General features: G+C 43.1%; 1 protein-coding gene across 1 annotated transcript in view; it reads right to left on the reverse strand.

The window, feature by feature from the left end:
• Positions 1 to 2,080, reverse strand: part of CHRNA1 (cholinergic receptor nicotinic alpha 1 subunit) — a 28,760-nt gene extending 26,680 nt beyond the window's left edge. The window contains exon 1 of the mRNA XM_053283323.1: positions 1,925 to 2,080. Within this exon, the coding sequence (XP_053139298.1) occupies positions 1,925 to 1,967 (43 nt within the window). The 5' untranslated portion in view covers positions 1,968 to 2,080. The remainder of the gene's footprint in view (positions 1 to 1,924) is intronic.
• Between the last annotated feature and the right edge of the window lie 11,065 nt (positions 2,081 to 13,145).

Genomic DNA, 13,145 nt, shown 5'->3' on the forward strand with positions numbered 1-13,145 from the left:
TGTGAGGCCCTAGGGCATGCCACACCTCGCAGAGGCCATTTGAGCATGCACAGTGGCCATTTTGTTTTCAGCGGCCATTTTTAAAAAATATATTTTTTAAAAAATGACCACCGCACATGCTCAAATGGTGCCTGTGAGGTCCTAGAGGCCAGTGGGAGGAGGGGGAAACTTTGCAGACCCCCCACAGCCTTTAAGATGTCCCCCGAAGGGGCTACAGGTAATTTTCTTTTTTAAAAAAAATTAATATAATATGTCACTGTACACATATTCAGATTGGCACTATGTACAGAGAATAAGGGCTTGTGAATACTGAGCTGAAGTTTATGAGCTAAGATTGTATCCATTTGCTCTTACTTTGCTTCTTGTGATAAGTGAGTTAAATGTGATGTCTTAATAATATGGCTATTAATGGTCAGTTTGTCTTTGAATCAATGTGAAATCCTTAGTATTAAGGCCCACTGGGAGTTTCTTGTTCTTTCTCTCATTTTTACTGTCTTTCTGAAATACTAGAATATATTCCAAGCAGTGACACAGTTTACTCTGCATATCATTTAATTATTTTCAGAGTATCTGGGAAAAGTCAAATTCTCCATTTATTTTTAAAACTTATGTAATCGTGATGCTACAATGCATAGCAGAAAATTAGACAGGCACTTCTTTTAGTTTTTCCAAGTACAACTCCGCATAATATTTGGGGATTTCATGAGCCCCAGCATACTGAATTTTGTCGTTTTCCAGCATTTTAACCTGAGCTATCCAAACAAATTAATGATAGCCCCACAATTTGGATAGTTTTAAAAAATAAATCTGAAGTGGTAGATAGGAGCTTGACCACATGTATGATATTGGTAATTTTTGTAATTTTTTAAATTTTTAAAATAAAAGTTTTCTGAAACATGTGTGTCAGTCAGATGCATGTTGGGGGAGTGGCGGGGTGTGTGTGCAGTGGGGGGGGCCCGCAATTTCAGTGCTTGCCCTGGGCGCCGTTTTCCCTAGTTACGCCACCGCTCCTAGGGAAGTGTGCATAGGATTACAGGCATAGTTTCTTAGATGACTATAGTGGAACCCTAATGCCCTTAATGTTCCAAGTCGCTTGCATCCACTGGAATCCTGAAGAAGTGCGACTGTCACCATTCATATGCAGTCTGACCTATTTAAAATGCTTCCTCTAAATGGGTTTCATATTCATGACTGCTGTGGCTTCTCTGAAAGGAGGTGGATGTCTCACAGAGAAACATATCTCTATTTCTTCTGCAGACCGGAAAGGTGTCACATTTCGGATGGTATCTTGTAACCCTGGGTTCATATCCAGGTCAAGTTATATTGACTTTTAATTAACGTATACAATCTTTCATACACTGTTCTATTGAGCCTTGGCACAACTGTACATTTCACAATTTGGTGAAAAGAGAATGGAAATGGCAAAATACTCTTAATCTCTTAAGAGTCATTTAATTGGAATGATTAATAGAGCCTTGCATAACAGATGCAGCTGTCAGTCATTTCTGCTTCCTTATCAGCATTCTATACAAATCAATGAAGCTATTCACCATATTTTATGGAACCTTAAGCTGTACCTACTTCAATCCACACAGATTTTAAAAACATCTCAATTTTCTATGGAAAAACCAGTCTGAGAGATAAGCATTCTCCAAATCATAGTGCATGCTGCATTTCATTGTTAATTTTTTACTGTCCCCCATTGTTAAGAGGATGCTTCCATATCTAATCTTTCTTTTTGGGTTACAGTCAGAAAAGTAAGTGTACATATAATAAGTATATGGTGTTCAGCTGGCAGTTCATACAGCTGTGGCAAGGATCTTGTCTTTGCAAGCACACAGACTGCCTACAAGAGATGCTGTACTGTGAACGATGAAGCCAAACCATATGAAGCCAAACCAAAATGACACCGTAAATGGCTTACCTAGCCCAAGCAGCAGAAGGGTTTTTAGACAGCGGCCATCCATCCCCTTTCCTCTCCTGTTTAAATACTGTCTCTTCCAGAGGGTCCAAGATGTGTCACTGACTAAAGCTTTGCTGAGACTAGGGTGCTTGGGAAATGTGACCGCTGAGTTATTGTTTCACACCACCTGCTGATGCGGGTGGCAGCTGAACGTCAGCATACCAGTTTGGAAACAAGAACAAGTCTATTTTTGCCTAGTCAAAGTCTCTCTGGCTTACGGTTGGAATTCTTTTTGACTAAGTTACACATTCCATAGGCTTCTTCTTGTTGTTGTTCGTTTGAAGGACATGGAGTCCCAGTACTCTAATTTTCTTTTCTTTTTAAAGGGACCCTTTCCCCTCACTGGCCTCTGATGGCTGCTGAGGCAGGCTGCTTTAGAATGCTGGGCCCTGAGAGTTCTGCTGCAGCTGTCCAACGGCAGTCGTGCATCTTTCACTTGGTCTGCTACCCCAGGCAGGAAGTCTACAGACTGGTCCTCAACACTGTAGCTGGCTGGTTAACCACTTAGTTGTCAGGCTCTCAGAAGACATCTTTGTTAGCCAGCTGCTCCCTCAGCTGCTAGGCTTCTGAGGGTGCAGTAACAAAGCAAGGCCTTAACAAATTTTCTTTGGATCTAGGAGTCAGCTCCAAAATTTAGGAGCCAGAAAATGGGCAGTTGACAAAATTACTGAACACTGTGGAGGGGGAGGTTCTCTTTAACCCCTTTACAAGTAACATACTTAAAACAGAAACAAGGCTGACTGGGACAAATAAAGATCTTGTTAAATTACCTCTGAATATCCTAGTCTTTGCACCACAGTTAAATTACTAGGTGCCATGGCTCCCTGGTGCCTGGGATTTTTCAAGCCCTGGACTAAGTTGTTTAGGTGAGGGGCTCAAGCCAGACACGCAGCTCTTTTGAAGGTATCTCGGACAGAGCCAAACTACCTCCTGCCCGTCAACCTTTCTAGTGACCAGGTCTTCAGGATCTTCCATTTTTCTCTCCTCCCTGGACTGCCTTCTACTGTCTACCTTCTGCTTCCTTCAGCTCTCCTTCCTCCAGAGATCTCTTTTGGACATTCAACTAACTCTCACCGTGAGCCTGCTCAGACTCTCTTTATACTCCATGGAATGTTCAAATAGATCTGACCAATTCCAGCCCAGCGATTACCTTTTAAACTGATTGGCCAAAGCCTTCACCTGCAGAGGTATCACTGTGTTGATCTGATTGGTTAGTGCACCTCTGGGGGGGGGGTCAATAAAGACTGCCTTTCCTAGCACTGGCACAACTAGGAAAGAGGTGGCCTCTGTTTGCCCCCCATGTGGCGCTTGGGTCCCTGATGGCTGTGGCTCCCCCTGTGGTGGTGTGCACCTTTGAGGCACACTTTCTCTCCTTACTGGCAGAGGCAGTGACCCCACCACCATTGCTCCTGCAGGCTGCCACCCACCACTGCCCACCACCTGGCTTGGGGGGATGCCGACCCTATTCCATTCATCTCCAGAGAGGAACGGAACAAGGCCTCCCTGCTTCCCAGTGTTCCCCTGAGCTGGATCGGAACAGAGGGCATGCATGCGCCATGATACAGACACAGGGCGCATGCACACCCTCCATTCCCATCCTGCTTCCAACTGGCTGGGAGCTGGATGGCAAGTGGGAGGGTGGGACAAAGTGATAGCGGTGACGTGCCATGAGAGGGATAAGAGCGGCAGTGGTGGGAGTGGCAAGTGGCAAGAACTGGAGTGATAGCAGCAATGGATGACAGTGGAGAGTGGCTGGCTGGTGGGAAGAGGGATGAGGAGGAGGGGGAGAGGAGCGAGGTGAGCAGCAAGCAGGGGAGCCCGTGTTCTAAGGTCACCTCTGTTGGTTAGAACCTTAATCTTTGGGACCCATCTCATTGGACAGTTTTTTGATGTCACCAACCTCCCTAAGCTTTGTCAAAACCACTGCCTATAAACAGACAAAGGTATTACCAGCCAGGTAAGTAAACAGAAGCAGTATAATAGGCTGAGCTTTCACTGGTTGCAATGTAACTGTCTCACCACATGTAGAGGTAACATGTAGAGGTAACCAAACACCAAGGCAGATGAATTCTTCATTATCTCCAACTTATTTAAGGCCTGTACACACAATCTGCAATGTCTGCTAATGGATAAATCCTAGATCACCAAGCTGCATGTGCTCCCAAGAATGTCAGAACTCAGGTTGGCACTGTGCCAACTGGACATTTAACTGGCAGCGTGAGACTAGAACTCCATTGGTTGGTCCTGATTAAATGTTGGTTGGCATACTGCCAACCTGGGATCAGGAGGGTTTTTTGCTTCCCATATGACAGCATGCATGGCTTGATGATCTACTGGACATTGTGGTAAGCGCCGTTAATGGTCCTGAAGCATCAGAAACAGAGGAGCAGAATTTAATATTTGAAATTATATGTATTTATCCCTTGTAAATACAATTTTTTCCAAATCCAATGACCTACTGGCTTCAGATAATGCAATAAGAGGATTGTAGAGGTCTGGAAATCTGTTCCAATACATGGATGTAGCAATCGGCCCTCCCTTACCCTAAAGAGTGAACTGGAAATGAACCCTGTTCTGACTGACAGGCAGTGACCTCTGGGGGGATCAGCCACTCAGCACACGGTGGGTGGGACCTTGAGGGAGGAAGAGGTGTGTCTTTGGGCAGAAAAAGCTGGGAGGGAGATGACAGAGAACAGGGAGCAGGCTTAGTGAGTACCAGCAATGAAATCTTGCTGCTTCATGGTCAACAGCCAGCCTGGAGAATTCTCTCATGGAACAACAGCTGCAGATCCTTGAGAGACAGGATTGCAGGAAGCTTGAATTCTCTTCTGGAGTTTGAGGTGAGTTCAAGGGGAAAGCCAAGGCCAAGGCCAAGGGCTTTTGGCTTCGGAAAGGTTTAGACAGAGAACAGTGTGTTAGCCTGCGTTAGCTTATTTTACTTTGGTATGCTTTGCAAATCTTTACAACAGGTCTATTGAGTTTTATCTGTAATGTAACAAACTAAGAAGCATGAGCCTGCACCCTTGCTATCTATCCAGGGGTGCTGCAAAAGTCTCTGTAACCTTTAAAGGTGCTTTTAAAGGTTCCTATATCCCCTGTTCCTTGCAACAGGGGTGCTTTTAAAAAGTATTCTTGTAACCACTGTGTATCTTTACCTGTAACTAGAAGCTGAGAAAGCCTCAGATGGAAGCAGTCTGTAATATTTTGAATAAAATTTTTATCTTTTTGTTCTTTGTATTTTACCTGCCTCTGAGTGGATTTTTAACTCAGGAAAAGGGGTTTGACTCTGGTGCAAACATGCCTGAATGTTAATTACTCAGCAACCTACCAAGTTTTCTCACCATGTGGAAGCTGCACGTGGAGGGGTTTTTGTATTTTTCCATTGGCAAAGAAAAGGAGTTTCCCTGGAATTTTGCTCACACCAGGGGGGGAATAAACTCTGTTAAAAAGTGAGCGTGGTGGCAGCAATTGGACTACCAAAAGAATAGTTTAAGTTTTAAAGGAACAGCCTCTGTTGAGCAAACATGGAGGGAATGATTCAGCATTTTTCTTCCACCCACATGGGCTTGATTTGAGACAAAGGCTGGGCTTAAATCCTACAATAAAAGTAAGGGAAGCATCTTCTGATGACATAAAATAGTCATCAGAAATAAAATAAAATGACTTAAAATAAAACTTGCTGACCCCGAAGGGCTACTTCACAGGTTATCATACCTTTTACAAGCTCTAGTGTAGCAATGCTCAAATTTAGGAGGACGACCGAGGGGCCTTGGCCCTTTTGTTTTTTGTGACAGCCTTTTCAGCTACTGTTTTTATAAGGCTACTATGGTGAGGAATCATTTGGGGTCAGGGCTTATGATTTATTCAGGGCCACTCTGCTTTATATTTCTTCTCATAAGTTGAGCATTGCAGTAGTTTTCCAGTCAATACAACAAAATTCACCCTCATAAGCATAGTTAGTTTGGGCAAACACATTTGCCTTTCCTGTAATTTTGCTCCATCCCTGCTGCTAAAGTGGGTTGCTAAATATAGCTTGTATTCCTTTCTGACACGGCTTGCTTTGTAATCATTTTAAGTTGCAGTGTGTTTCCTGTCAAACATTCCCTCATATTACATAAGCTTTCTAGTTGGGATTAATCTTTGCTAGGTTGTCATTACACAGCAACTAAAACCGAAACCAAACAAAAAGCTGTATCACCACAAATTGCTAGGTTCACTAGAGGATTTTTCTTCTTATGGTGTAATTATATCTAGATTTCTCCCCAGGACATTTTTATCCCTCCATGCCACCTCAGTGACATAAAGGAATTACGCTGTTTAGGAGATGTGTTTCTTTATGGTGTCCTTCACAGTTAAATGAACCACAAAGTTAAATGTTCTCCTTCCATCACTGACAGAGAAGCAGACACTCAGGGGCAGTCCAAGATTTTGCTGCCTGAGGCAAGTATGCACCCACTCGTGGGTGCCCTTGGTGCCCCTACACCCCTTCCTACACTTGTGTGTGAGGCAGCTGCCTCACTCTGCCTCATGGAAGGGCCTCCCCTGTAGACACAACTGCTTGGACAGATGGGACCAAAAGCCCATATAGCTCAATATTATGTTTCCAGCAATGACCAGCCAGCTACCTCTGGAAGCCCAGGAACACCACAGAACGGCTTTATCCACGATATCTGCTCATGGGTGTGAGATTGTCCCTAAACATGGGAATTCCATTATTCACTATCATGGCTCATAGCCACTGGACTTCATTTCTGGAAACATACACAGAGCATAAGTTGAACTCCACAGAATGCTGTGCCTTTTTTAAAGACCAGGAGTGTGGTTGCTATAGAGCTCTAACTGCTGATTAGGAGGAACATAATCAGACCGTGATGGTTATATACCAAGACTGCAACGTTTTGTCAACTGCCTACACACAACCACCTTCTGGGCTTCCAAGAGGCTTCCGGTTAACTTTTGTGGGGAATAGAATGCTGGACAAAAAGACCTTTGGTATGACCTGAGGGGCCTTCTTATATGTTATGTTATGATCAATTAATCTGTTAGATTAATTGGTTGCAAACCTTTAGACTTAAAAAAGCATCCCCTGATTAATTGGAAAATAGTGGCCCATATATGGCACAGGAACTTTGCGAGCGGTTTCTGCACTGCTGACACTGCCTGCACTGTCTACTGCCTACGGGCATTTAAAATGAAATGGATGTAGTTTCACAAATGTCAAAAAATTGTGCAAATGCAATTGCTTGGCAGTATGAACATTGTAAATAATGGCCATAGTGTTGTGCAACTGCATTTTTTGTTTTGTTTTTTGATATTTCCACAAGGGTGCCAATTTTATTTTAAATGCCCGCTGTTTTACACGCAATCCAAATACTGGTTTAGCGGCAGTTCAGATGGACCATCCTCCCACACAATAAAGGAACACATTGGAGAATGTCAGAATATGTGGGGAAAATGTAAGGCTGTTTGACACATCTTTATTTGCATGGGCTGGTTTGAGGGAGAAAAATGTCTGAATATCATCTGAACCAGCCCTATATAAAGGGTTTGTTTCTTGGTCTGAAGGCCCTACAAGGTTGATGCAAGTGAAAGGATGTGAAACTGATGGTTATTGGTTATTGGGCAATAATTGTATAGGGTTGCTCTACTTTTCAGTGAATTGGTTGGTGAATAGTTTCAGTTGACATATACTCTCTGAGGCAAAATGAGTGTAAGCACACTTGCATACGTCTCTTAAGGGTGTGAGGGGTGTGGGCACGAAGAGGGAGTTTAAGAATAAATCTGATGAGTGGTGGGATATATCTGTTAAACGTGCTGTCAGAATAATATGATCTAGAGTTGAGTTGTGTGAGTATGCCACCTAGACAAGGGTCTGCTCAGATGATACCTCCTAGAAGTTGTCTGTATAGTGATATCAGGAGTTGGTCTCACCTGCTCTCCTCACCCCAAACTGGGACAGAAATAAGGAACTCTCTCTTGATTGGCTCCATACCTTATAAAATGGGTGCTGGACCTTCATGGTAGAGTCATTCCTTTCAAATAAATTTCTTCTGTGCTTTCTCAGTTATTATGTTTAAGAGCAGGATGGAGACAGAGATTGTCCAGAGATGATGGAACAATGGCTTAATTTGACACTATGCCAACACACACACAGCATTCCAAGTTGCACATCGATAGAAGTAATAGAAGTAGCCAACCTGGGCTCTAAGCTTTTTAAAAGCATAACGCATGTCATACTATGTTTAATGCGATGGGGTTTGGTTAACATGTAACAAAAATGTAAAATATCTAGGGGTCAAATTCTAATTAAATATTATTTCTCTTCTTAGGCTGGTCCCTTCTTGCCATCTTTCTTGTTAATAATCGAAAATGAAATCTAAATATTTTACTATCAGGTGCTGTTGTCTAGGCTATGGGCATAACAACTGCCAAAGAAAACCAATATAAATTTAATAAGCGTTGACAAGTTTTTAATGATAAATAACATAATAAAGGAGTTTTAATAGGCCTAACTATCTTAAAGGAGATGAAATCCTTGCCAACAAAGCATGAAAAACTAAAAATAAATAAAAACCAAGGACTATTTGTTTCACTAGTTTTGAGTCCTTCCCTATGTGACATTTGGGTGGCTGTGCATTGCTTGAAAAAATGCCATATAGCTCTAATTATTAGGAGTTTGCAGTACATTAATCCACGATTATGTTGCGCTAAACATAATTCAAGGATTTGATCATGCTTGACGTCTCTTTCGTTTAGTCATCATTTGTTATCAAGGGGAAAAGGGGGGTTAGATGGTGGGTGTTTTCCTTTTCACAGCAGCATTCTGGGATTTTAAAGTGGCAGAATAAACACTTACTCATTAGCTAAATGTAAAGGGGGTGGAGGTGACTCGGGTTCACCACACACAGAAGACACTCCCCTCCCCACCCAGCCTCTTCCCCCCCAGGAGAACAATATAAACCAGCCCCCTTTGATTCCTTTGCTCTCAGAAATAATTTGCTATGTGCTCAACTTCAGTGTGAACACAGCTTCCCATTACTGTGAGGGTGGCTGTCTCTAGTACTTGCTTGACTAGGTCACCCATGGGGCCTGTAGGTGGCTCTCACCTCAGCATGAGAAGACTGAACAAGGAGCCATATAGATCATTTCTTTTGTACACAAGGACCACACCTCTTGCAATTCTCTTATGAGGGGGAAAATACCAGAATTCCTGAGACAACAGAACCAGACCTTTGATTGTTAGTTGGACTTATTGGAAGTAAGTGATGGTACATTCTCTGGGCGAGGATCTCTGAACAGCTGCCAGTGTTGTTGGGGAAGTATCATTAATTCTAACAGCTGCTCTTAAAAGTGAACAAAACAATCCCAACTGAAACCACCAATCTGTTAAAGCACCAGGTCTTATTGATAGGTCTAACTTCTAATTGGAAGAGTTCAGCTAGAATACAGGATCCAATTATCCTAATTGGTCCTAATTTACAATGCACCATTTACCATCTGTAATGCCCAAATCAACAATTCAGAAGTAAAGATTAGGGAACGATGCTTGTCTGATCTACTGTCCCCTATGGAGATGCATTATTTTAAAAGAAGGCATGCAATACTGCTGTTTTTAAAATAACTCTTGTCTTCAATACACCTTCAACAGATACTTTTAACTGGGATTGCTACCAAACAGTATTTGAGGTCTTGACAATATTCACTATTGGCCGAAGTCTCTTTACATGCTTTCCCTGGAAGGGGGCAGGGGAAACCCGAAGGTCACTGCCTCTAGGCAGAATGAAACAATTCCCTGCCCTCTGCATAGGGTAGGGAGGAAACAGAAAGGATTAATTTTATTCCTTCCCTTTAAAAGAATCATCAAAGGGGAAGCTCCCTTGATGATAATACCCACGCTAACTGAGCAGACACTGTTTAAATTGGTGATTCGCTTATATTTATATTTTTATTTCTTTATTCATTTCCTTATATTTAGCAGGGGGAGAGCAACTGGCCCTGTCCAACCCCCGAATAGCATCTCTCCAGTGGCTGTTGCTGGTATCTGCCTTATGTTTCCTTTTAGATTGTGAGCCCTTTGGGGACAGGAGGCCATCTCATTTATTTATTATTAATTTTTCCTATGTAAACCACTTTGAGAACTTTGATTGAAGAGTGGATATATAAATATTCCTTGTAGTAGTAGTAGGAGGAGGAGTAGCTCTGCATGTGATGTTAGCTCATGTCTGCTCCCTGAGCTTTAGAGGAAAAATAGAGATATTCTGGCTTCTGGAAATGTGTGAACTCCTGAAACTGCAACAATTAACACTAAAACAAAAGCAAATGTGAGGTTTCTCAGTCTGCATACGTAATGCATGATGTCTCAAAAGAGGACAACTATTAATCAGTCATTCAGATGTGAACTCCTGGCAGATACAGAACGAAGCTTCAGAGGTGACCTCGCTCTCAGGCTTCAGTGAAACGGAGAAGCAGGGTGGCCCGCCCAAGGTCTGGCCATGCCTGAGGCAAGGCAACACATGCTGCTTGTCCCATGAGCCTGGTGGGAGCCAACTTCCTTTCAAAACCAAACCTTACAAGCTTTGAAAGTGGTGTATGGAGCAGGGAACAGGGCTGATAAAAATCAATGATCTAAAAAATAAAATAAAATAAATCAGATTTCTATTATTTAATTTTGATTTTTTTTTTTTTAAAAAACCACCCATAAAGAGCCAAATCAAAGATATCATCATGAATGTTAATCAGAATTATATTCTCTGTACATGCTAAGAGCAGTATATGGGGATGGGAGATAACAGACCTGATCAGTCCTATTCTGCAGGTGGTGTCCATGCAGCACATACACAGAGTCAAGCCCTGGGTCTCCCCTACCTCAAAAGTGCAAAGAAAAAGGTCAGATCAGTCCCAGAGAGCTATTCTGATGGCAACAGCAGGGGGTATCTTGCTGCCCTGCTGATGCCCCAATAATTTCCTACCGGAGACAACCACCTCAACTTACCTCATGAAAGAGTCGCCCTTCCTGGCCAGGGTCGAAGCAAGAGCTTTAGGGCCAGCCACAGAAAAACAGGTTGTTTAACAAATTTTGGGCCCATAAGGGGCTATGGAAAAAAGATAGTTTTTGATATTTATTTATTAGCTAACTAGGCAAAGAGGCACCTTTTAACATGGTGATTCTCTTTTATTTAGCAGGGGGAGAGTAACTGGCCCTACCCACCCCCAGCACAGTACCTCCAGTGACTGTTGCTGGTGTCTATCTTATGTTTCTTTTAGATTGTGAGCCCTTTGGGGACAGGGATCCATCTTATTTATTTCTTTTTTCTCTGTGTAAACCGCCCTGAGCCATTTTTGGAAGGGCGGTATAGAAATTGAATGAATAAATGAATGAAAGAATGAATAAATAAATAAATAAAATTATATTTGTACTAGCAGAACATCTGTGCCCTGCTTTCTGCCCCTCACCGTGGCTTTCTTTTCCTACCTGCCTGCCGGCCTGTCTGTTGGCCTTATATTCCCCACCGCCATCACTTTCCTCTCCCCTTCTCCTCGCTTGTGAACCTCCTTTCCACCTCCTTCTCTGCCTCACCCACCTGTTGCCACCACCTTCTTCCCCCGTCCCCGCTGCCTCCTTCCACCTGTTGCTGCCACCATTTTCCCGGTGCTGCCACCCCCCACTGGCCAGCTGGCCGGCCGCTGCCACTGCTGCCATTTTCTCCCCTCCCACCTGTCCTGTGGCTAGTCTACCCGGCAGCTGTCCGAACTCTCGTGAGGGTTGCCACACATGGGATTAGCCATGGGTACGTCTTAGAGAAATAAATATAAAGAAGATAAATTCTGCTTTCCCAGAAGATTAAAGATAGTACATATAAATGAAATACACTTTCAAAACCAGCATCAAAATGTAATACAACACCTACAAAATACAATCACAGTTACAGGAAACAGTAGTTTCCTCCAAAGGCCTGGCAGAAGAGGTGGGTCTTAAGAACATAAGAACAGCCCTGCTGGATCAGGCCCAAGGCCCATCTAGTCCAGCATCTTGTTTCACACAGTGGCCCATCAGATGCTGTTAGAAGCCTGCAGGCAGGAGTTGAGGGTATGCCCTCTCTCCTGCTGTTACTCCCTTGCAACTAGTACTCAGAGGCATCCTGCCTTTGAGGCTGGAGGTGGCCTATAGCCCACTGACTAGTAGCCATTGATAGACCCTTCTTCCATGAAGTTATCCAAACTCTTCTTAAAGCCATCTAGGTTGTTGGCTGTCACCACATCTTGTGGCAGAGAATTCCACAAGTTGATTATGTGTTGTGTGAAAAAGTACCTCTGTTTGCTGGTCCTAAATTTCCTGGCAATCAATTTCATGGGATGACCCCTGGTTCTAATGTTATGTCAGAGGAAGAAGAATTTCTCTCTATCCACTTTCTCCAGCGTGGTGTAGTAGTTAGAGTGCTGGACTAGGACAAGGGAGACCCGAGTTCAAATCCCCATTCAGCCATGAAACTAGCTGGGTGACTCTGGGCCAGTCACTTCTCTCTCAGCCTAACCTACTTCACAGGGTTGTTGTGAAAAAGAAACTCAAGTATGTAGTACACTGCTCTGGGCTCCTTGGAGAATTAGTGGGATATAAACGTAATAATAATAATAATAATAATAATAATAGACCTCTATCATGTCTCCTCGCAGTAATTTTTTTTCTGAACTAAATAACCCCAGGTGTTGTAGCCTTGCCTCATAAGATGCTCTAGGCCCCTGATAATCTTGGTTGCCCTCTTCCGCACCTTTTCCAGTTCTACAATATCCTTTTTCTAGATATGGTAAGCAGAATTGTACACAGTACTCCAGGTGTAGCTGCACCATAGTTTTGTATAAGGGCATTATAATATTAGCAGTTTTATTTTCAATCCCCTTCCTAATGATTCCTTTTTCACAGCTTCCGCACATTAAGTCAACACTTTCAACGAGCTGTCCACCACGACCCCAAGATCCCTTTCCTGCTAAGTCACCGACAGCTCAGATCCCATAGCATACACTTGAAGTTGGAGTTTTTCGTCCCAATGTGCTTCACCTTACACTTGCAAACACTGAACTGCATTTGCCATTTTGTCGCTCACTCAAACAGTTTGGAGAGATCCTTTTGGAGCTCCTCACAATGTTTTAGGTTTCATTACCCGAAAGAGTTTGGTATCATCTGCAA

The sequence above is a fragment of the Hemicordylus capensis genome, chromosome 1 (assembly GCF_027244095.1).
Source record: "Hemicordylus capensis ecotype Gifberg chromosome 1, rHemCap1.1.pri, whole genome shotgun sequence".
NCBI classification, from domain to species: Eukaryota; Metazoa; Chordata; class Lepidosauria; order Squamata; family Cordylidae; genus Hemicordylus; species Hemicordylus capensis.